Source organism: Salmo salar, chromosome ssa01 (assembly GCF_905237065.1).
Source record: "Salmo salar chromosome ssa01, Ssal_v3.1, whole genome shotgun sequence".
Lineage (NCBI taxonomy): Eukaryota > Metazoa > Chordata > Actinopteri > Salmoniformes > Salmonidae > Salmo > Salmo salar.
Genome location: NC_059442.1, coordinates 6,330,765 through 6,355,532, shown reverse-complemented (window position 1 = coordinate 6,355,532; position 24,768 = coordinate 6,330,765). Strand labels below are relative to the sequence as shown.

Below are 24,768 nucleotides of genomic sequence, written 5' to 3'. Positions count from 1 at the left end.
TAAGTTTGGCTTTTTAAGCTAACCAGGGGCATTTCTGGGTACCTCTTTAGAGTCTACAGACTGGTCTCAGGGCAAGGTTACCCTGTGGTCTAGGACTCTCCAAATCTTGAACCAATTTAACTGTATCTGTCCCGATACCCCAGCAAAAATCTGCTTTTTATTTATCTGACTTTCATTTATCTGCAAGTCCAGCCCTTACATTTAGCCTCACAATGAAGTGTTTAAAAAAAAAAAAAAATCCCAGGATAACGACAGCTTAAAGTACAACAATTTGACATAAACAGTTGATTTCATGAGTTTTACTGACAAATGTCAATAAAATAAGGTCCGCCAAAGCAACAACCTGATAAAAATGAATTTATATGAATGCTGTAAGTACAGAAATCATTTACTCAGTGGGAAATTAATATCCAACTAGTCAGTGACAACTGTGTGGAGTTCGGAGTTTGTAGCAGCAACTATGTGAACTTATTACAGTATTATAGACACTATGTGCTGGGATTTCCGATGATCTTCTATGTAGAAGAAGCCCTTACCTTCTAACAACTCTTGTATAGCTTGTGACTGTCATAGAAATGTTCTAATAATTTGAAGCTCCAACCACTCCGACTCTACAGACTTTACTGCAGAAAGACCCCGCCCCCTCGAGCCCCTTCGGGATCCGCCCCTTTGTCACACAAACCTCTCTAGCTCAGCCACCATTAATCACACAGACTAATTGTTGGTATCTACGGATGCAGAAGAAATAAACTCTGAATTGGAAACTAATTTCCAATTCACACGTGTATTAATAGGACAAATATAAGCACCCACCAAATGATTTATATTACAAACTGTATGCTTTCAATTAATGGGTCTTTCACTTGAATGTCTTTTTAATAGTCTTGGCATATTATAAAAAGTATTTCAATGTTTTATATAAAACATTTAAATACTTTTTATAATATGCCAAGACATATAATATTATATGCCAAGACATATAATATTATATGCCAAGACATATAATATGCCAAGACGTATTTAAATGTTTTATATAAAACATTTAAATACTTTTTATAATATGCCAAGACATATAATATTATATGCCAAGACATATAATATTATATGCCAAGACATATAATATGCCAAGACGTATTTAAATGTTTTATATAAAACATTGAAATACTTTTTATAATATGCCAAGACATATAATATTATATGCCAAGACATATAATATGCCAAGACGTATTTAAATGTTTTATATAAAACATTGAAATACTTTTTATAATATGCCAAGACATATAATATTATATGCCAAGACATATAATATGCCAAGACGTATTTAAATGTTTTATATAAAACATTGAAATACTTTTTATAATATGCCAAGACATATAATATTATATGCCAAGACATATAATATGCCAAGACGTATTTAAATGTTTTATATAAAACATTGAAATACTTTTTATAATATGCCAAGACATATAATATTATATGCCAAGACATATAATATTATATGCCAAGACATATAATATGCCAAGACGTATTTAAATGTTTTATATAAAACATTGAAATACTTTTTATAATATGCCAAGACTATTAAAAAGACATTCAAGTGAAAGACCCATTAATTGAAAGCATACAGTTTGTAATATAAATCATTTGGTGGGTGCTTATATTTGTCCTATTAATACACGTGTGAATTGGAAATTCTTTTTTTTGCATATCCCAACTCTTCCCAAGACACCCTCGGAGAGTGGTACAAACCAATCACACAATGTTTAAAAGTGGTTAGGAGTCCAAAATGCGCCGCCGTTATGGTGAGACTCAATTGGTTAAGGTACACATTTATAAGGTAACGCCGTAGAGTACATGGTCAGAAATAAAATACCAGGTCGACTCAACTAGAGGTGAAGTAAGGTGACAATGTCCTAAAATGGACACCTTATCCATTTTGACACACTGAACTTTCCCCTTGATACAGATCTATGATCAGCTTCCTTTCCCCCAATTGTAACTTTAAACATTAGTGGGGAAGATTCTACACTGAACCAAGATCAGGGTCTTGGCGCAACTTCCCGCTACTCCTCCTGGCCATACATAAAGTAGGTTCTGGGACTTACCTGGTCCCAGAAGGCTCCAGCCACCTGGTCGATGACCTGGCCCAGCTCTCGGTACTCCCCAGAGTAGCGTATGTAAGCCCAGGTACACAGGGTGATCAGCGCCAGGCCCAGAATCATATTACACACGCTGGCGATGATGTCCACCCCCACGAAGCCCGTGATGCCCGCCACCACGTACATGCTGAAGATGACCACGAACAGCGTGGCCGGGGTGCGGGCGGCGTGGAAGATGTTCTTGGAGTCGTTGTGCTTGATGTACTGAACGAACACCTCGTCCACCTGAAACAAAGTTGGTTATGTTTAGGGTTGCAAAATTCGAGTAAATGTCCAGGTTTTTCAGAAGTGCAGGAATCAAGAGGGAATAAGCAGAAAATCTGCAATCCTTCAACCAGGATTTCTGGAAAAACTGGGAATTCTGGGAAAGCAACACTAGTTAAGGTGATTGGTTCCACTTCCCAACTAGCACATTTCGTTCCTTGGAAGTTGTGGGAACGTACGTTTTTGGTTTCTCATTGGTTCTGGGAATGAAAGACGTTGCCAGACGGGTAAAACTGAACGTTTTTTAAACATTCTGAGAACGGTCGTGAAAACTTCGCCTTTTCTGGGAACATACATTTTTAGGTTCCAACGAGGTTCTGAGAACGTTTTACTATGTTTCCAGGGAGGTTCTGAGAACGTTTTACTATGGTTCCCTGAACGTTTTCCTGGGAGGATTTATTAACGTTCTGAGAAGATAGTTAAATAATGTTCTGAGAACTTTTAATAACACTGCTAGCGGAGGTTAACTGATTTAAACTCCAAGCACAGATAAAACATTAAAACACATGTATTTTTTATTGTGGCATGGCGTCAGTGAGATTCGGCAGGGCAGCCTAGTGTTTAGAGCGTTGGACTAGTAACCGAAAGGTTGCAAGTTCGAATCCCCGAGCTGACAAGGTACAAATCTGTCGTTCTACCCCTGAACAAGGCAGTTAACCCACTGTTCCTAGGCCATCATTGAAAATAAGAATTTGTTCTTAACTGACTTGCCTAGTTAAATAAAGGTAAAATAAAAATGTTTAATTCAAGACTATGATCTTCTGTTCTCTATCCATGGAATGAGTCCTCTGCGCTACCAGGATGGAGCTAGCTTGCCATGTTTTTTTTGTCTATTCAAACAGACCCCATTTCAAAGGAAAACAAGCACTCATTAAGATGAGGTGTGACCAACGCACTTGAACCCGCTTAAAAAGGTAGAGGATAGAGAGAGTTTTGTTGCTGCTGAGAACAGAATATAACTGGGTTATCTTGCAACAAATATCCATTGGACAACCATGCTTTCACCAAGGTCTAAGAAAAATATGCTTCTCAGAACGTTATGTGCTAGCTGGGTTGCCACTTGCCAAATATGTATTTAACGGGCGGGTTCAGGGCACAGATTAAGCATAGTCCTTAGTCCAGGATTAGGCTTAATCTGTGTCCGGGAAACCGCCCCTCAATGTTTATGTATTCAGGTTGATTGTTTGAAATGGTGAATGAAGCAGAGGTAACTCAGACATACACTCTCGTGATGAGGTAGCCTTACTTCTTTGCGACTTAAAATCAGTGTCACCTGACCCTCGACCCAAGAGGGAATTTCCTATTGGGCTAATGGTTAAGAAAGGTTTCCCGAGCGGAAGACAGCGGTGACATACTTCTCCCTCCAGCTGTAGCAGGTAGCGTCGACTGAACTCCTCCCCTCCCATCTTCTTGACCCCTCGGAACACCTGGAGGGCTTCCTCTCTGATGTCACTTTGTCTGGCCTGGAGCTCTGCCGGAGCCAGGAAGGGCCGGTCCCCACCGCACACCTGGAAAGGAAGGAGGGGTGGTTATTAGATACCTTCACCATAGTGGGATAATAGAGCAGTGGTTCTCCAACCTCTCCTCGGGGACCCCCAGACGTTTCACAACATTGTTGTAGCCCTGAACTAGCTCACCTGGTTAAACCCCAGACGTTTCACAACATTGTTGTAGCCCTGAACTAGCTCACCTGGTTAAACCCCAGACGTTTCACAACATTGTTGTAGCCCTGAACTAGCTCACCTGGTTAACCTAGTCAAGGGCTTGATGATTAGTTGAATCAGGTGTTCTAGCTCTGGAATAGATCAAACACATGGAACGGCTGGGTTCCCTCGAGGAGAGGTTTGAAAAACGCCTGAAAAAGAGTATTCACTCTTCAGGAGAACGACTATTGGCCGGTGGGGAATGACTATTGGCCGGGAGGAATGACTATTGGCCGGGGGAAACGAGTATGGGGGGGGGAATGCCGACTATTGGCTGGGGACGACGACTATTGGCTGGGGACGACGACTATTGGCGGGGGGGACGACGACTATTGGCTGGGGACGACGACTATTGGCTGGGGACGACGACTATTGGCCGGGGACGACGACTATTGGCCGGAAGAAGGGAGGGGGGTAAAAAACATTTCTGGATCCGGGAGGGACAACAGTAGGTCTCAGTAGGTCTCAGTAGGTCTCAGTAGCTCTCAGTAGCTCTCAGTAGGTCTCAGTAGCTCTCAGTAGGTCTCAGTAGGTCTCAGTAGCTCTCAGTAGCTCTCAGTAGGTCTCAGTAGCTCTCAGTAGGTCTCAGTAGCTCTCAGTAGGTCTCAGTAGCTCTCAGTAGCTCTCAGTAGCTCTCAGTAGCTCTCAGTAGCTCTCAGTAGGTCTCAGTAGCTCTCAGTAGCTCTCAGTAGCTCTCAGTAGGTCTCAGTAGCTCTCAGTAGGTCTCAGTAGGTCTCAGTAGCTCTCAGTAGCTCTCAGTAGCACTCAGTAGGTCTCAGTAGCTCTCAGTAGGTCTCAGTAGGTCTCAGTAGGTCTCAGGAAGGCAGCAGCATTAGAATTGGAGGTAAATATAGAAACAACCATGCCTTCTTACAGTACCTGCTCCATCTTCTTGTTGTACAGGTCCCTGGCTGCTGCCACTGCTGCCAGGTTGTTGGCCTCTGCTGTGGCCTGAGGAAAGAGAACAAAACACAACAGAACACATGTTATATCTTTGTCAGGAATATATATATATATATATATATGTGTGTGTGTGGCATAATGCATTGTAATGCGGTAAGCCTTGGCTTGTCTGAGCCGGAACGGCTCATAGGAGCAGGGGTCTATCTCCTGTTTCTGTAGTGAGGCGGCTTGATGAGAACGGCTCATAGGAGCAGGGGTCTATCTCCTGTTTCTGTAGTGAGGCGGCTTGATGAGAACGGCTCATAGGAGCAGGGGTCTATCTCCTGTTTCTGTAGTGAGGCGGCTTGATGAGAACGGCTCATAGGAGCAGGGGTCTATCTCCTGTTTCTGTAGTGAGGCGGCTTGATGAGAACGGCTCATAGGAGCAGGGGTCTATCTCCTGTTTCTGTAGTGAGGCGGCTTGATGAGAACGGCTCATAGGAGCAGGGGTCTATCTCCTGTTTCTGTAGTGAGGCGGCTTGATGAGAACGGCTCATAGGAGCAGGGGTCTATCTCCTGTTTCTGTAGTGAGGCGGCTTGATGAGAACGGCTCATAGGAGCCGGGGTCTATCTCCTGTTTCTGTAGTGTGAGGCAGCTTGATGAGAACGGCTCATAGGAGCAGGGGTCTATCTCCTGTTTCTGTAGTGTGAGGCAGCTTGATGAGAACGGCTCATAGGAGCAGGGGTCTATCTCCTGTTTCTGTAGTGTGAGGCAGCTTGATGAGAACGGCTCATAGGAGCAGGGGTCTATCTCCTGTTTCTGTAGTGTGAGGCAGCTTGATGAGAACGGCTCATAGGAGCAGGGGTCTATCTCCTGTTTCTGTAGTGTGAGGCAGCTTGATGAGAACGGCTCATAGGAGCAGGGGTCTATCTCCTGTTTCTGTAGTGAGGCGGCTTGATGAGAACGGCTCATAGGAGCAGGGGTCTATCTCCTGTTTCTGTAGTGAGGCGGCTTGATGAGAACGGCTCATAGGAGCAGGGGTCTATCTCCTGTTTCTGTAGTGAGGCGGCTTGATGAGAACGGCTCATAGGAGCAGGGGTCTATCTCCTGTTTCTGTAGTGAGGCGGCTTGATGAGAACGGCTCATAGGAGCAGGGGTCTATCTCCTGTTTCTGTAGTGTGAGGCGGCTTGATGAGAACGGCTCATAGGAGCAGGGGTCTATCTCCTGTTTCTGTAGTGAGGCGGCTTGATGAGAACGGCTCATAGGAGCAGGGGTCTATCTCCTGTTTCTGTAGTGAGGCGGCTTGATGAGAACGGCTCATAGGAGCAGGGGTCTATCTCCTGTTTCTGTAGTGAGGCGGCTTGATGAGAACGGCTCATAGGAGCAGGGGTCTATCTCCTGTTTCTGTAGTGAGGCGGCTTGATGAGAACGGCTCATAGGAGCAGGGGTCTATCTCCTGTTTCTGTAGTGAGGCGGCTTGATGAGAACGGCTCATAGGAGCAGGGGTCTATCTCCTGTTTCTGTAGTGAGGCGGCTTGATGAGAACGGCTCATAGGAGCAGGGGTCTATCTCCTGTTTCTGTAGTGAGGCGGCTTGATGAGAACGGCTCATAGGAGCAGGGGTCTATCTCCTGTTTCTGTAGTGAGGCGGCTTGATGAGAACGGCTCATAGGAGCAGGGGTCTATCTCCTGTTTCTGTAGTGAGGCGGCTTGATGAGAACGGCTCATAGGAGCAGGGGTCTATCTCCTGTTTCTGTAGTGAGGCGGCTTGATGAGAACGGCTCATAGGAGCAGGGGTCTATCTCCTGTTTCTGTAGTGTGAGGCAGCTTGATGAGAACGGCTCATAGGAGCAGGGGTCTATCTCCTGTTTCTGTAGTGAGGCGGCTTGATGAGAACAGCTCATAGGAGCAGGGGTCTATCTCCTGTTTCTGTAGGTGAGGCGGCTTGATGAGAACGGCTCATAGGAGCAGGGGTCTATCTCCTGTTTCTGTAGGTGAGGCGGCTTGATGAGAACGGCTCATAGGAGCAGGGGTCTATCTCCTGTTTCTGTAGTGTGAGGCAGCTTGATGAGAACAGCTCATAGGAGCAGGGGTCTATCTCCTGTTTCTGTAGTGTGAGGCAGCTTGATGAGAACGGCTCATAGGAGCCGGGGTCTATCTCCTGTTTCTGTAGTGAGGCGGCTTGATGAGAACGGCTCATAGGAGCAGGGGTCTATCTCCTGTTTCTGTAGTGTGAGGCAGCTTGATGAGAACGGCTCATAGGAGCAGGGGTCTATCTCCTGTTTCTGTAGTGTGAGGCGGCTTGATGAGAACGGCTCATAGGAGCAGGGGTCTATCTCCTGTTTCTGTAGTGTGAGGCGGCTTGATGAGAACGGCTCATAGGAGCAGGGGTCTATCTCCTGTTTCTGTAGTGTGAGGCAGCTTGATGAGAACGGCTCATAGGAGCCGGGGTCTATCTCCTGTTTCTGTAGTGAGGCGGCTTGATGAGAACGGCTCATAGGAGCAGGGGTCTATCTCCTGTTTCTGTAGTGTGAGGCAGCATGGTGTTCAAGTACCAGCAGCATACCACCCTGCATCCCACTGTTGGTTTGCCTCTGAAGCTAAGCAAGGTTGGTCCTGGTTGGTCCCTGTATGAGACCAGATGCTACTGGAAGTGGTGTTGGAGGGCCAGTGGGATGCACTCTCCCCTCTGGTTTAAAACAAATATCCCAATGCCCCAGGGTAGTGATTGGGGACATTGCCCTGTGTAGGGTGCCATCTTTCAGCTAGGACATTAAACTGGTGTCCTGACTCTAACCTCGGTGTCCTGGCTAAATTCCCAATCAGGCCCTCATACCATCACGGTCACCTAATCATCCCCAGCTTACAATTGGCTCATTCATCCCCCTATAACTATTCCCCAGGTCGTTGCTGTAAATGAGAATGTGTTCTCAGTCAACTTACCTGGTAGAAAATAACACCTAATGGACATGACCCTAACCCTTTCCTTATTCCACATTTTGTTGTGTTACAACTTGAATTCAAAATGGATTACATTAATTGAAAATGAAATACTTTACATTAGTATTCACATCCCTGCTGTCCTATATACATAGACTTGGAATCACTGGCCACTTTAATAATGGAACACTAGTCACTTTAATAATGTTTAAATTATGTTACATACTACTTTACACATCTCATATGTATATACTGTATTTTATTCTACTGTATTTTTAGTCAATGCCACTCCGACATTGCTCAATCTAATATTTATATATCTCTTAATTCCAATTATTTGACTTTTAAATTTGTGTGTATTGTTGTTAATCCATTTTTGATACTACTGCACTGCTAGATACTACTGCACTGTTGGAGCTAGAAGCACAAGCATTTCACTACACCCGCAATAACATCTGCTAACCATGTGTATGGACCAATAACATCTGCTGAATATGTGTATGGACCAATAACATCTGCTGAATATGTGTATGGACCAATAACATCTGCTAAACATGTGTATGGACCAATAACATCTGCTGAATATGTGTATGGACCAATAACATCTGCTGAATATGTGTATGTGACCAATAAAATTTGATTTGATTTGGATTTGCTACATGTTAGAATCACCTTTGGTAGTGATAACAGCTGTGAGTCTTTCTGGGTAAGTCTATAAGTGTTTTGCAAACCTGGATTGTACAATATTTACACATTATTATTATTATTGTAATTCGTCAAGCTCTGTCAAGTTGGTTGTTGATAATAGCTAGTCAGCCATTTTCAAGACATGCCATAGAGTTTCAAGACGATTTAAGTCAAAACAGTAACTAGGCCACTCAGAAACATTCAAAGTCGTCTTGGTAAGCAACTCCAGTATATATATTTGGCCTTGTGTTTTAGGTTATTGTCCTGCTGAAAGGTGAATTTGTCTCCCAGTGTCTGTTGGAAAGCAGACTGAACCAGGTTTTCCTCAAGGTTTCTGCCTGTGCTTAGCTCTATTCCTTTTATTTTTTATCCCCCCAAAAAACTCCCTAGCCCTTGCCGATGACAAGCATACCCATAACATGATGCAGCCACCATCATGCTTGAAAATATAAAGAGTGGTACTCAGTGATATGTTGTGTTGGATTTGCCCCAAACATAACGCTTTGTATTCAGGACATAAAGTTTAATTTGGGAATGTTTTTATTCTGTACAGGCTTCCTTCTTTTCACTCTGTCATTATGTGGCTTGCGACAGCAGCGACATTTTAAATATTGTAAGAATTATTCCGGACTAATTATCATTATTATTTGGAACGATAAGATAGAAATGCCATTCAAACTTTAAAATGTGTAGACTGATCTGGATTAGGCTGCTTGCATACAACGATATCTTTTATACTTTTTAAACGATTAAACTTTTTTGTCCTTCTTTTTGTCCTCCATTTTGTCTTCCATTCACTTTCATGGGATTTTCCCCCAAAGAATTCTAAAAGACCCCATTGTGACATCATCACTTCCGTTATTCTATTCACTGTAAATGCAACGATGCAACTCTTGACACAAATCAGACATTTTAACCACTTTGCCAAAAACAGACAAAAAAAAGTTAGAGCATATGAAATCTTCCTCTACATCTCTGCTTTTCAAATCTGAACTTCGAACAAAAATATGTTATTCAGATAAAAGTAACAACTGTTTTAGTAACAGCATCAATAATCCTTTTCTGTCATTTTTTATAAACAATTTACATTTTTACCACTTTCCCCAAGAAGTTAGACAAAAAGTTAGAGGGTATGACATCTCCGTCTACTTCTCTGCTTTTCAAATCTGTTCACGGATTAAAAATACATGCTATGGATCTAATGATACAGGTGTTTCAGTAACTGCATTAAGAAACGTTTTCTCAACTTTTTCCAAACAACAGCCGGTTTGACCTCTCCCCCAACAAGTCACACAAAAACGTAAGAGCATGTGAAATCTTCCTCTACTTCTCTGCTTTTTAAATATGAAAATAGGAATAGCTTCTACCAATCATTAGATATAGCTGTTTTAGTAACCCATCAAATGCTTTCATTAAGGATGCAGAAAGTCATGTCAGAAGATAGCGGACTCATTGCTTACCAACAACAGCTGCAAATTACATTTTGAAGTTCACTACTGACCACACAACTACTGACCACACAATTACTGACCACAACTACTGACCACACAACTACTGACCACACAACTACTGACCACACAACTACTGACCACAACTACTGACCACAACTACTGACCACAAAACTACTGACCACACAACTACTGACCACAACTACTGACCACACAACTACTGACCACACAACTACTGACCACACAACTACTGACCACAACTACTGACCACAACCACTGACCACAACTACTGACCACACAACTACTGACCACACAACTACTGACCACAACTACTGACCACAACTACTGACCACACAACTACTGACCACACAACTACTGACCACAACTACTGACCACACAACTACTGACCACAACTACTGACCACACAACTACTGACCACACAACTACTGACCACAACCACTGACCACAACCACACAACTACTGACCACACAACTACTAACAACACAACTACTGACCACAATCACACAACTACTGACCACAATCACACAACTACTGACCACAACTACTGACCACACAACTACTGACCACAACTACTGACCACAATCCAAAAAATACTGACCACAACCACACAACTGCTGGCCACTACCAACCACCACTACTGAGCACAACCACACAATTACTGACCACAATTACTGACCACAATTACTGACCACAATTACTGACCACAACTACTGACCACATCTACTGACCACGAGTGCCAAGCAGAGATGCATTGTGCCCCATTTTTTGTCCTTACTATGACTCAGTATTTGGTATGACTCGGCCGGGGTCTGTACTCCGAACTTTCCAATCTCAGAGCGGACATTCTAACCACAAGGCCACTGAAAGGCATAACACTATAAGCTATAAGACAACGAGGTAATTGCATACCTGCAGCATGGACTTAGGGTGTGGCAGCTCCTCACCCTGGTAGATTTTGATGTATGCCTGAAAGAAAAAAGATAATGTCACCAAACACCTACAGTACCAGTCAACAGTTTGGACACACCTAGTCATTCAAGGGTTTTTCTTTATTTTACTATTTTCTACATTGTAGAATAATAGTGAAGACATTAAAACTATGAAATAACACATATGGAATCATGTAGTAACCAAAAAAAGTGTTAAACAAATCAAAATATATTTTATATTTGAGATTCTTCAAAGTAGCCACCCTTTGCCTTGATGACAGCTTTGCACACTCTTGGAACTCTCTCAACCAGCTCCATGAGGTAGTCACCTGGAATGCATTTCAATTAACAGGTGTGCCTTGTTAAAAGTTAATTTGTGGAATTTATTTTCTTAATGCATTTAGCCAATAAGTTGTGTTGTGACAAGGTAGGGGTGGTATACAGAGTATAGGCCTATTTGGTAAAAGACCAAGTCCATATTATGGCAAGAACAGCTCAAATAAGCAAAGAGAAATGACAGTCCATCATTACTTTAAGACATGAAGGTCTGTCAATGCGGTTAATGTCAAGAACTTTGAAAGTTTCTTCAAGTGCAAAACCCATCAAGCTCTATGATGAAACTGGCTCTCATGAGGACCGCCACAGGAAAGGAAGACCCAGAGTTACCTCTGCTGCAGAGGATAAGTTCATTAGAGTTAACTGCACCTCAGATTGCAGCCCAAATAAATGCTTCAGAGAGTTCAAGTAACAGACACATCTCAACATCAACTGTTCAGAGGAGACTGCGTGAATCAGGCCTTCGTGGTCAAATTACTGCAAAGAAACCACTACTAAAGGACACCAATTAGAAGAAGAGACTTGCTTGGGCCAAGAAACACGAGCAATGGACATTAGACCGAGTGGAAATCTGTCCTTTGGTCGGATGAGTCCAAATTGGAGATTTTTGGTTCCAACCGCCATGTCTATGTGAGACGCAGAGTAGGTGAACAGATGATCTCCGCATGTGTGGTTCCCACCGTGAAGCATGGAGGAGGAGGTGTCATGGTGTGGGGGTGCTGTGCTGGTGAGACTGTCTGTGATTTATTTACAATTCAAGGGACACTTAACCAGCATGGCTACCACAGCATTCTGCAGCAATACGCCATCCAATCTGGTTTGCGCTTAGTGGGACTATCATTTGTTTTTCAACAGGACAATGACCCAAAACACACCTCCAGGCTGTGAAAGGGCAATTTTACCAATGAAGGCTATTTGGGATGAGTTGGCCTGCTGAGTGAAGGAAAAGCAACCAACAAGTGCTCAGCATATGTGGGAACTCCTTCAAAACTGTTGTAAAAACATGTTTTATTTTACCAGGTAAGTTCTCATTTACAGCAACAACCTGGGGTATAGTTACAGGGGACGATTAGGTGTCCACGGTGGTACAGTATGAAGACCAGATTGTGACTTTAGCCAGGACACTGGGGTTAAAACGCCTACAAAAGACAGCACCCTACACAGGGCAATGTCCCCCAACAAAATTTTAGGTCAGAGAAAAGGGTGCCTCCAACTGGCCCTCCAACACCATCTGGTCTCCCCTCCAGGACCAACCCTGTTTAGCTTCAGAAGCAAGCCAGCAGTGGGATGCAGGGTGGTATGCTGCTGACCAATGAAATAACTATGAAATTCCAAGCATTCCAAGTGAAGCTGGTTGAGAGAATGCCAAGAGGGTGCAAAGCTGTCATCAAGGCAAAGGGTTATATTTTGATTTGTTTAACAGTTTTTTTTTTGGTTACTACATGATTCCATATGTGTTATTTCATAGTTTTGATGTCTTCACTGTTATTCTACAATGTAGAAAATAGTAAAAATAAAGAAAAACCCTTGAGTAGATGTGTCTAAACTTTTGACAGGTACAATACATTTGAATGTTTCTTAACAAAACATATGTTTAGATGTAGGTACATACAGTATCATATAGATATAGGTACATTCAGTATCATATACATACAGTATCATATAGATGTAGGTACATTCAGTATCATATAGATACATACAGTATCATATAGATGTAGGTACATTCAGTATCATATAGATACATACAGTATCATATAGATGTAGGTACATATAGTATCATATACATACAGTATCATATAGATATATACAGTATCATATAGATGTAGGTACATACAGTATCATATAGATGTAGCTACATACAGTATCATATAGATACATACAGTATCATATAGATGTAGGTACATACAGTATCATATACATACAGTATCATATAGATATATACAGTATCATATACATACAGTATCATATAGATGTAGCTACATACAGTATCATATAGATACATACAGTATCATATACATACAGTATCATATAGAAGTAGGTACATACAGTATCATATACATACAGTATCATATAGATACATACAGTATCATATACATACAGTATCATATAGAAGTAGGTACATACAGTATCATATACATACAGTATCATATAGATGTAGGTACATATAGTATCATATAGATATATACAGTATCATATAGATACAGTATCATATAGATATATACAGTGTCATATAGATACAGTATCATATAGATGTAGGTACATACAGTATCATATATATGTAGGTACATACAGTATCATATAGATGTAGGTACATACAGCATCATATACATACAGTATCCTATAGATGTAGGTACATACAGTATCATATACATACAGTATCATATAAATACAGTATCATATAGATGTAGGTACATACAGTATAATATACATACAGTATCATATAGATGTAGGTACATACAGTATCATATACATACAGTGTCATATAGATGTAGGTACATACAGTATCATATACATACAGTATCATATAGGTGTAGGTACATACAGTATAATATACATACAGTATCATATAGATGTAGCTACATACAGTATCATATACATACAGTATCATATAGATATATACAGTATCATATACATACAGTATCATATAGATGTAGCTACATACAGTATCATATACATACAGTATCATATAGGTGTAGGTACATGCAGTATCATATACATACAGTATTACATTTACATTTTTGTCATTTAGCAGACGCTCTTATCCAGAGCGACTTACAGTAGTGAATACATTTCATACATTTTTTTCCCCGTATCATATAGATGTAGCTACATACAGTATCATATACATACAGTATCATATAGATGTAGCTACATACTGTATAATATACATACAGTATCATATAGATGTAGCTACATACAGTATCATATACATACAGTATCATATAGATGTAGGTACATACAGTATCATATAGATGTAGCTACATACAGTATCATATACATACAGTATCATATAGATGTAGCTACATACAGTATAATATACATACAGTATCATATAGATGTAGCTACATACAGTATAATATACATACAGTATCATATAGATATATACAGTATCATATACATACAGTATCATATAGATACAGTATCATATAGATGTAGGTGCATACAGTATAATATACATACAGTATCATATAGATGTAGGTACATACAGTATCATATACATACAGTATCATATAGATGTAGGTACATACAGTATCATATAGATGTAGCTACATACAGTATCATATAGATGTAGGTACATACAGTATCATATACATACAGTATCATATAGATGTAGCTACATACAGTAACATCTCTTCAATCAAAAGCTCTGTCTCTAACCTTGAAGTACTCCAGCAGGCCTCTACAGGTGATGTTACTGCCGTTGATCTCCTTGACATCCAGGTTCTTAGGACTCAGCAGCCACGGGACCAGGATCTGCAGGTTGTTGATGAACTCACGGTCGATCTCTAAACACAGGTTAGGGAGAAGATTGGAAGGGTCGTTATGTAAACAGTAGAGGCTGATGACCCTGACCTGGACGTGAACCAGCGACCCTCTGCACACAGGTTAGGGAGAGGAATAGGAGGCCTATAGAAAAAAACCTACTGGTATCCTTCTTGTCATGGTGTCATAATTCCTTGACCTTTTCTATTATATGGAATTTGATCAGACAATTACTGTATATTTTGTAGGAAAGAAACTGCTGTGTGTATGAAGCCTGGGTGATCATGATGTAGTCCACCTTTGAGTCTGCCGTCGAAGTTCGGGTTGGTGGCCACTTTGAGTCCGGGGTGAGGCATCAGGAAGCAGGAGATGTTGGTGAAGCAGGAGTGGATGTGTTTACGAACGTTCTGCAGCTCCTCGTGCTGGTTCTCAGAGATCTAGAACACACAACCACAGACACGTACAACCACAGACCAACCACAGACCAACCACAGACCAACCACAGACCAACCACAGACCAACCAGAGACACACACAACCACAGACCAACCACAGACACACACGACCACAGACACACACGACCACATACCAACCCCAGACCAACCACAGACCAACCACAGACACACACAACCACAGACCAACCACAGACACACACGACCACAGACACACACGACCACATACCAACCACAGACCAACCACAGACCAACCACAGACCAACCACAGACACACACAACCACAGACCAACCACAGACCAACCACAGACACACACGACCACATACCAACCACAGACCAACCACAGACACACACAACCACAGACCAACCACAGACCAACCACAGACCAACCACAGACACACACGACCACATACCAACCACAGACCAACCACAGACACACACGACCACATACCAACCACAGACCAACCACAGACACACACGACCACATACCAACCACAGACCAACCACAGACACACACGACCACATACCAACCACAGACCAACCACAGACACACACGACCACATACCAACCACAGACCAACCACAGACCAACCACGACACAGACCGACCACAGACCAACCACAGACACACACGACCACATACCAACCACAGACCAACCACAGACACACACGACCACATACCAACCACAGACCAACCACAGACACACACGACCACATACCAACCACAGACCAACCACAGACACACACGACCACATACCAACCACAGACCAACCACAGACCAACCACAGACACACACGACCACATACCAACCACAGACCAACCACAGACCAACCACAGACACACACGACCACAGACCAACCACAGACCAACCACAGACACACACGACCACATACCAACCACAGACCAACCACAGACACACACGACCACATACCAACCACAGACACACATGACCACATACCAACCACAGACACACACGACCACATACCAACCACAGACACACACGACCACATACCAACCACAGACCAACCACAGACCAACCACAGACACACACGACCACATACCAACCACAGACCAACCACAGACACACACGACCACATACCAACCACAGACCAACCACAGACACACACGACCACATACCAACCACAGACACACACGACCACATACCAACCACAGACACACACGACCACATACCAACCACAGACCAACCACAGACACACACGACCACAGACCAACCACAGACAGACATCAACCCCACACACACACACACACACACACACACACACACACACACACACACACACACACACACACACACACACACACACACACACACACACACACACACACACACACAGCCACAGACGTGCACCGCCACAGACACAACCACAGACCGACATCAGAAAGACACAGATACAACCACAGACACAGACAAACACAGACAGAGACACAAACACAGTTGGTAACAGTGTTGTTACTACTGATGCCGAGGTTGTGGGTTCCATTCCTGCAGGGGGATCACAGGGATCTGTACGTTTCTTTGGATGAAATCGTCTGCTTATAATAATAATAATATTATTACAGCTTACATGATGATGTAGAATAAATAGCATCCTTTTTAGTTTCAATGAATCACAAACTGTTAATATAACTGTTGTTGTTGTTATTGTTGTTATCTTTAGATGAACCACGATAATCCTCTGTGACCTCTGACCTTGAGCCTCTTCTCCAGGAACTTCATGCCTCCTTCCTGTCCGTAGCCAAACTCGTAAGGGAAACTCCAATCCCGGACTAGGAATATCATGGACTGAAACGACACACAGGTTCACTAAGTTACCACGCAGTAAGAAAGTAAACAGCATGAGCTGATGTACAGTACCCCAAAAATCTATGTAGAGGTGCTGACTAATAGAGAGTAAAGTGTATAAAAATAAACAAGGTGCAGTAGCAAGGCAAGTTTGTGACAGCAAGACGCTACTAAAGTAGAGAGGATGTACAGTGCCTTCAGAAAGTGTTCAGACCCCTTGGCTTTTTCAACAAAAACAATGATTTAATTGAGATTGTGTCACTGGCCTACACACTATAGCCTATAATGTCAAAGTGGAATGATATTTTTAAGAAATGTTTACACATTAATTAAAAAGGAAAAGCTGAAATGTCTTGAGTCAATAAGTATTCAACCCCTTTTGTTATAGCGAGCCTAAATAAGTTCAGGAGTAAAAATGTTCTTCACAAGCAGCATGTTGCATGGACTCTGTGCGCAATAAGTGTTTAACATGATTTATGAATGACTATCTCATCTCTGTACCCCACTGCTCAGTTTGGGGACAATTCCTTCGACCTCATGGCTTGGTTTTTGCTCTGACATGCACTGTCAACTGTGGGACCTTATATAGACAGGTGTGTGCCTTTCCAAACCATGTCCAATCAATTGAATTTACCACAGGTGGACTCCAATCAAGTTGTAGAAACATCTCAAGGATGATCAATGGAAACAGGATGCACCTGAGCTCAATTTAGAGCCTCATAGGTCTGAATACTTACGTAATTCAGTTTTTTATTTTTAATACATTTGCAAACATTTCTCAAAACCTGTTTTTGTACGATAAATTAGATATTTCCATATTTCATTTTCAATAAATTAGAAAAAGTTCAAAAAATATGTTTTAACTTTGTCATGTACAGTTGAAGTCGGAAGTTTACATACACCTTAGCCAAATACATTTCAACTCAGTTTTTCACAATTCCTGTCATTTAATCTTAGTAAACATTCCCTGTCTTAGGTCAGTTAGGATCACCACTTTATTTTAAGAATGTGAAATGTCAGAATAATAGTAGAGAGAATGATTTATTTCAGCTTTTATTTATTTCATCACATTCCCAGTGGGTCAGAAGTTCACATAAACTCAATTAGTATTTGGTAGCATTGCCTTTAAGTTGTTTAACTTGGGTCAAATGTTTCAGGTAGCCTTCCACAAGCTTCCCACAATAAGTTAGGTGAATTTTGGCCCATTCCTCCTGACAGAGCTTGTGTAACTGAGTCAGGTTTGTAGGCCTCCTTGCTCACACACATTTTTTTAGTTCTGCCCACAAATTTTCTATAGGATTGAGGTCAGGGCTTTGTGATGGCCACTCCAATACCTTGACTTGGTTGCCCTTAAGCCATTTTGCCACAACTTTGGAAGTATGCTTGTGGTCATTGTCCATTTGGAAGACCCATTTGCGACCAAGCTTTAACTTCCTGAATGATGTCTTGAGATGTTGCTTCAATATATCCACATCATTTTCCATCCTCATGATGCCATCTATTTTGTGAAGTGCACCAGTCCCTCCTGCAGCAAAGCACCCCCACAACATGATGCTGCCACCCCTGTGCTTCACGGTTGGGATGGTGTTCTTCGGCTTGCAAGCCTACCCCTTTTTCCTCCAAACATAATGATGGTCATTATGGCCAAACAGTTCTATTTTTGTTTCATCAGACCAAAGGACATTTCTCCAATAAGTACGATCTTTCCCCATGTGCAGTTGCAAACCGCAGTCTGGCTTTTTTATGGCGGTTTCGGAGCAGTGGCTGAGCGGCCTTTCAGGTTTTGTCGATATAGGACTCATTTTACTGTGGATATAGATACTTTTGTGCCTGTTTCCTCCAGCATCTTCACAGGGTCCTTTGCTGTTGTTCTGGGATTGATTTGCACTTTTCGCACCAAAGTACGTTCATCTCTAGGAGACAGAACACGTCTCTTTCCTGAGCGGTATGACGGCTGCGTGGTCCCATGGTGTTTATACTTGCGTACTATTGTTTGTACAGATGAATGTGGTACGTTTGAAAATTGCTCCAAAGGATGAACCAGACTTGTGGAGGTCTACAATTTTTCTTCTGAGGTCTTGGCTGATTTCTTTTGATTTTCCCATGATGTCAAGCAAAGAGGCACTGAGTTTGAAGGTAGGCCTTGAAATACATCCACAGGTACACCTCCAATTGACTCAAATGATGTCAATTAGCCTATCAGAAGCTTCTAAAGCCATGACATAATTTTCTGGAATTTTCCAAGCTGTTTAAAGGCACAGTCAACTTAGTGTATGTAAACTTCTGACCCACTGGAATTGTGATACACTGAATTATAAGTGAAATAATCTGTCTGTAAACAATTGTTGGAAAAATGACTTGTGTCATGCACAAAGTAGATGTCCTAACCGACTTGCCAAAACTACAATTTGTTAACAAGAAAAACAAGTTTTAATGACTCCAACCTAAGTGTATGTAAACTTCCGACTACAACTGTAGATGGATGAGAGAAAAAAATAAAATGTAACCAATTTTGAATTCAGGCTGTAACACAACATAATGTGGAATAAGCAAAGGGGTATGAATACTTTCTGAAGGCACTGTAAATAGTTCCTGCTCTGGTAAACTGAATTATTTTTTTAAACCAGCCTTATTGTGTAAGCTCATATTCTGTTTCACAGCATTCAGTCTGGTTCATAGAGGTAGATAGAGGGCATTTCTTTGCATCTGTGTGATAATGGCTTCTGTGACAGCATGGGCAGCGCCATTAGGGGAATTCTCAATTTTAAAGTAGTCAAATTCTTCTTCTACTACTTGTATGAGTCAGTAAACAAAGTGAAAAGGTGCATACTGCCACCTGGTTTGTGTTGTCTGAACAGGTATAAATCCAAGGTTGGTGATTTATTTCATCCTGCGGTTATGGAATGTTTGCGCAGGAGTTACATTCGTTGGCTGATCCCTCCCGATGTGATTCTTTCTTAATCCATAGAAAGTCCCACTCAGTTTATTATTTCAAACTGGTGAAAGTTTTCAATGGCGTTGCCCGTGCTAAAACAGGCTTTGGGGCACTAGAGCTGTCTATCTAAGTCTATGGTCCGTTTGCACAAGGCTGGAACGGAATAACAGGAAGGGAAATGTCCTACCTGGAATGGTTTAAGGAACGTCTCCTCCATGGCTAGTCTGCCATACTCAGTGAAGAGCTACAAACAGGAAAATACTACAATTCAACATCGATCACAATCAGGAATTTAAAGTAAAGTGAATTTATTCAACATGTTCGGAGGGGGGGGGGGTCATCATCTATCTGAACGTCTCGACAGTAAAAGACCTCAGTGATACTGTAGATGATGTCATCAACCCGTCTGTTGTACCTGTAAGTGTTGAAGATCATCTTCCTGGACATTCTGGGAGATGTTGTACACCTGGGAAATATAACATATAATAATAATAATAATATAATAATATAACATAAAAGTGTTTGAAAGTTATTACATTTTCTACATAAAAAAAAAAAAAAAAAAACGTATTTTCTTTTTTGTTGCCACAAAAGTAATCCTGGATAGCAGAGAAGATCTTACCCTCGTCAAGGTCTCTAAGCAATTTCATTATTTTCTGTTGAAATCCAGTGGGGTTATTAAGGCAGGAGGTATTGTACCTGCATGGAACTGATCATAGTGCTTAGTGCGAACACAGTGGCTGAATCCCTCAACGTCGACTGGCTGTCGAACGTGCCCTGGGTATCCATCAGTAGAACTGCCACCTGAGGGACGAGACGGGAGAACACAAGTCTTCATTCAAACACTGTTCATGTTGTTACAGTTTCACTAAAGCTTGTGAGGAATGCATAAAGGGATATTCTTTAAGAATAAATTGGTGTGTACAGGTAACTGCCAGAATAAAGAACATGCACACACACACACACACACACACACACACACACACACACACACACACACACACACACACACACACACACACACACACACACACACACACACACACACCTTGGTATAGATTCTACAAGTGTCTGGAACTCTACAGGAAAGATGTGACACAATTCTTCCATTAAAAATTCAAACGTATATAGTTTACATATTGTTGTCATGCTCATCAAACCATTCAGTAACCACTTGTGCCGTGAGGATGGGGGCGTTTGTCGTCCTGAAAGAGACCACTCCCATCTGGATAGAAATGATTCCCCATAGGTTGAAGGTGATCACTCAGAATGGCTGTGTAGGCCTATTTATTGGTGTTTACCTTGTCCTCTAAGGCGCCGAGTGGACCTTAACCATGCCATGAAAATGCAAACCCCGCACCATAACAGAGCCACCAGAACCCTCATTTACTCAGGTGTTTCCTTTATTTTGGCAGTTACCTCTACATGTACTACAACAGTCTGGATGATACATTTACATGATGAAAAAACATCTGTAAAAAAATAAAATCACAGATTGGGCCTTTAAATGTAGTCGTCATACAGAATCTACCCATAGGGCTCTGGTCTAATGTAGTGCACTACGCTCTGGTCTAATGTAGTGCACTACGCTCTGGTCTAATGTAGTGCACTACGCTCTGGTCTAATGTAGTGCACTACGCTCTGGTCTAATGTAGTGCACTACGCTCTGGTCTAATGTAGTGCACTACGCTCTGGTCTAAAGTAGTGCTCTACGCTCTGATCTAATGTAGTGCACTACGCTCTGGTCTAATGTAGTGCACTACGCTCTGGTCTAAAGTAGTGCACTACGCTCTGGTCTAATGTAGTGCTCTACGCTCTGGTCTAATGTAGTGCACTACGCTCTGGTCTAATGTAGTGCACTACGCTCTGGTCTAATGTAGTGCACTACGCTCTGGTCTAATGTAGTGCACTGGTCTAATGTAGTGCACTATGCTCTGGTCTAATGTAGTGCACTACGCTCTGGTCTAATGTAGTGCACTACGCTCTGGTCTAATGTAGTGCACTGGTCTAATGTAGTGCACTACGCTCTGGTCTAATGTAGTGCACTACGCTCTGGTCTAATGTAGTGCTCTACGCTCTGGTCTAATGTAGTGCACTACGCTCTGGTCTAATGTAGTGCTCTGGTCTAATGTAGTGCACTATGCTCTGGTCTAATGTAGTGCTCTGGTCTAATGTAGTGCACTACACTCTGGTCTAATGTAGTGCACTACGCTCTGGTCTAATGTAGTGCACTACGCTCTGATCTAACGTAGTGCACTACGCTCTGGTCTAATGTAGTGCACTGGTCTAATGTAGTGCACTACGCTCTGGTCTAATGTAGTGGACTACGCTCTGGTCTAATGTAGTGCACTACGCTCTGGTCTAATGTAGTGCACTGGTCTAATGTAGTGCACTACGCTCTGGTCTAATGTAGTGCTCTGGTCTAATGTAGTGCTCTACGCTCTGGTCTAATGTAGTGCACTACGCTCTGGTCTAATGTAGTGCACTATGCTCTGGTCTAATGTAGTGCACTATGCTCTGGTCTAATGTAGTTCACTACGCTCTGGTCTAATGTAGTTCACTACGCTCTGGTCTAATGTAGTGCTCTGGTCTAATGTAGTGCACTACGCTCTGGTCTAATGTAGTGCACTACGCTCTGGTCTAATGTAGTGCACTACGCTCTGGTCTAATGTAGTGCACTACACTCTGGTCTAATGTAGTGCACTGGTCTAATGTAGTGCACTACGCTCTGGTCTAATGTAGTGCACTACGCTCTGGTCTAATGTAGTGCACTATACTCTGGTCTAATGTAGTGCACTACGCTCTGGTCTAATGTAGTGCACTACGCTCTGGTCTAATGTAGTGCACTACGCTCTGGTCTAATGTAGTGCTCTGGTCTAATGTAGTGCTCTACGCTCTGGTCTAATGTAGTGCACTGGTCTAATGTAGTGCACTACGCTCTGGTCTAATGTAGTGCACTACGCTCTGGTCTAATGTAGTGCACTATGCTCTGGTCTAATGTAGTGCACTACGCTCTGGTCTAATGTAGTGCACTACGCTCTGGTCTAATGTAGTGCACTACGCTCTGGTCCCTCTCCGCTATGCAATCTGGTTTCAGAGCTGGTTCTGGGTGCACCTCAGCCATGCTCAAGGTCCTAAATGACATCGTAACCGCCATCGATAAGAAACAATACTGTGCTGCCGTATTCATTGACCTGGCCAAAGCTTTTGACTCTGTTAATCACCACATCCTCATCGGCAGACTCAGTAGCCTTGGTTTCTCAAACGATTGCGTCGCCTGGTTCACCAACTACTTCTCTGACAGAGTTCAGTGTGTCAAATCGGAGGGCCTACTGTCTGGACCTCTGGCAGTCTCTATGGGGGTACCACAGGGTTAAATTCTTGGGCCAACTCTTTTCTCTGTATACATAAATGATGTCGCTCTTGCTGCTGGTGAATCTCTGATCCACCTCTACGCAGACGACACCATTCTGTACACTTCTGGCCCTTCTTTGGACACTGTGTTAACAACCCTCCAGACGAGCTTCAATGCCATTCAACTCTCCTTCCGTGGTCTCCAACTGCTCCTAAACACAAGTAAAACTAAATGCATGCTCTTCAACCGATCGCTGCCTGCACCTGCCCGCCTGTCCAGCATCACTTCTCTGGACGGTTCTAACTTAGAATTTGTGGACAACTACAAATACCTAGGTGTCTGGTTAGACTGTAAACTCTCCTTCCAGACTCACATCAATCATCTCCAATCCAAAGTGAAATCTCGAATTGGCTTCCTATTTCGCAACAAAGCATCCTTCACTCATGCTGCCAAACATACCCTCGTAAAACTGACCATCCTACCAATCCTCGACTTCGGCAATGTCATTTACAAAATAGCTTCCAATACCCTACGCAACAAGCTGGATGCAGTCTATCACAGTGCCATCCGTTTTGTCACCAAAGCCCCATATACTACCCACCACTGCAACCTGTACGCTCTCGTTGGCTGGCCTTCGCTTCATAATCGTCGCCAAACACATTGGCTCCAGGTCATCTACAAGACCCTGCTAGGTAAAGACCCCCCTTATCTCCGCTCACTGGTCACCATAGCAGCACCCACCTGTAGCACGCGCTCCAGCAGGTATATCTCTCTGGTCACCCCTAAAGCCAACTCCTCCTTTGGTCGTCTCTCCTTCCAGTTCTCTGCTGCCAATGACTGGAACGAACTACAAAAATCTCTGAAACTGGAAACACTTATCTCCCTCACTAGCTTTAAGCACCAGCTGTCAGAGCAGCTCACAGATCACTGCACCTGTACATAGCCCATCTATAATTTAGCCCAAACTACTACCTCTTCCCCTACTGTATTTATTTATTTTATTTATTTTGCTCCTTTGCACCATATTATTTATATTTTATCTCTGAACTTTCTTCAAACTACAAATCTACCATTCCAGTGTTTTTCTTGCTATACTTTATTTACTTTGCCACCATGGCATTTTTTTGCCATTACCTCCCTTATCTCACATCATTTGCTCACATTGTATATAGTCTTATTTTTTATTTTTTTCTACTGCATCATTGATTGTATGTTGTTTTACTCCATGTGTAACTCTGTGTTTTTGTATGTTGTCGAACTGCTTTGCTTTATCTTGGCCAGGTCGCAATTGTAAATGAGAACTTGTTCTCAACTTGCCTACCTGGTTAAATAAAGGTGAAATAAAAAAATAAATAAAAATAAATAATGTAG

At 42.3% G+C, this 24,768-nt stretch overlaps 1 protein-coding gene across 1 annotated transcript in view; it reads right to left on the bottom strand.

The window, feature by feature from the left end:
- Positions 1-24,768, bottom strand: part of atl1 (atlastin GTPase 1) — a 47,112-nt gene that overhangs the window by 3,488 nt on the left and 18,856 nt on the right. Inside the window, exons 4-13 of the mRNA XM_014194332.2 lie at positions 20,742-20,846; positions 20,458-20,508; positions 20,230-20,286; positions 17,015-17,107; positions 15,152-15,290; positions 14,749-14,876; positions 11,015-11,071; positions 5,006-5,077; positions 3,779-3,931; positions 2,106-2,384 (exon numbers count right to left, since the gene is read on the bottom strand). Of these exons, the coding sequence (XP_014049807.1) occupies positions 2,106-2,384; positions 3,779-3,931; positions 5,006-5,077; positions 11,015-11,071; positions 14,749-14,876; positions 15,152-15,290; positions 17,015-17,107; positions 20,230-20,286; positions 20,458-20,508; positions 20,742-20,846 (1,134 nt within the window). The remainder of the gene's footprint in view (positions 1-2,105; positions 2,385-3,778; positions 3,932-5,005; positions 5,078-11,014; positions 11,072-14,748; positions 14,877-15,151; positions 15,291-17,014; positions 17,108-20,229; positions 20,287-20,457; positions 20,509-20,741; positions 20,847-24,768) is intronic.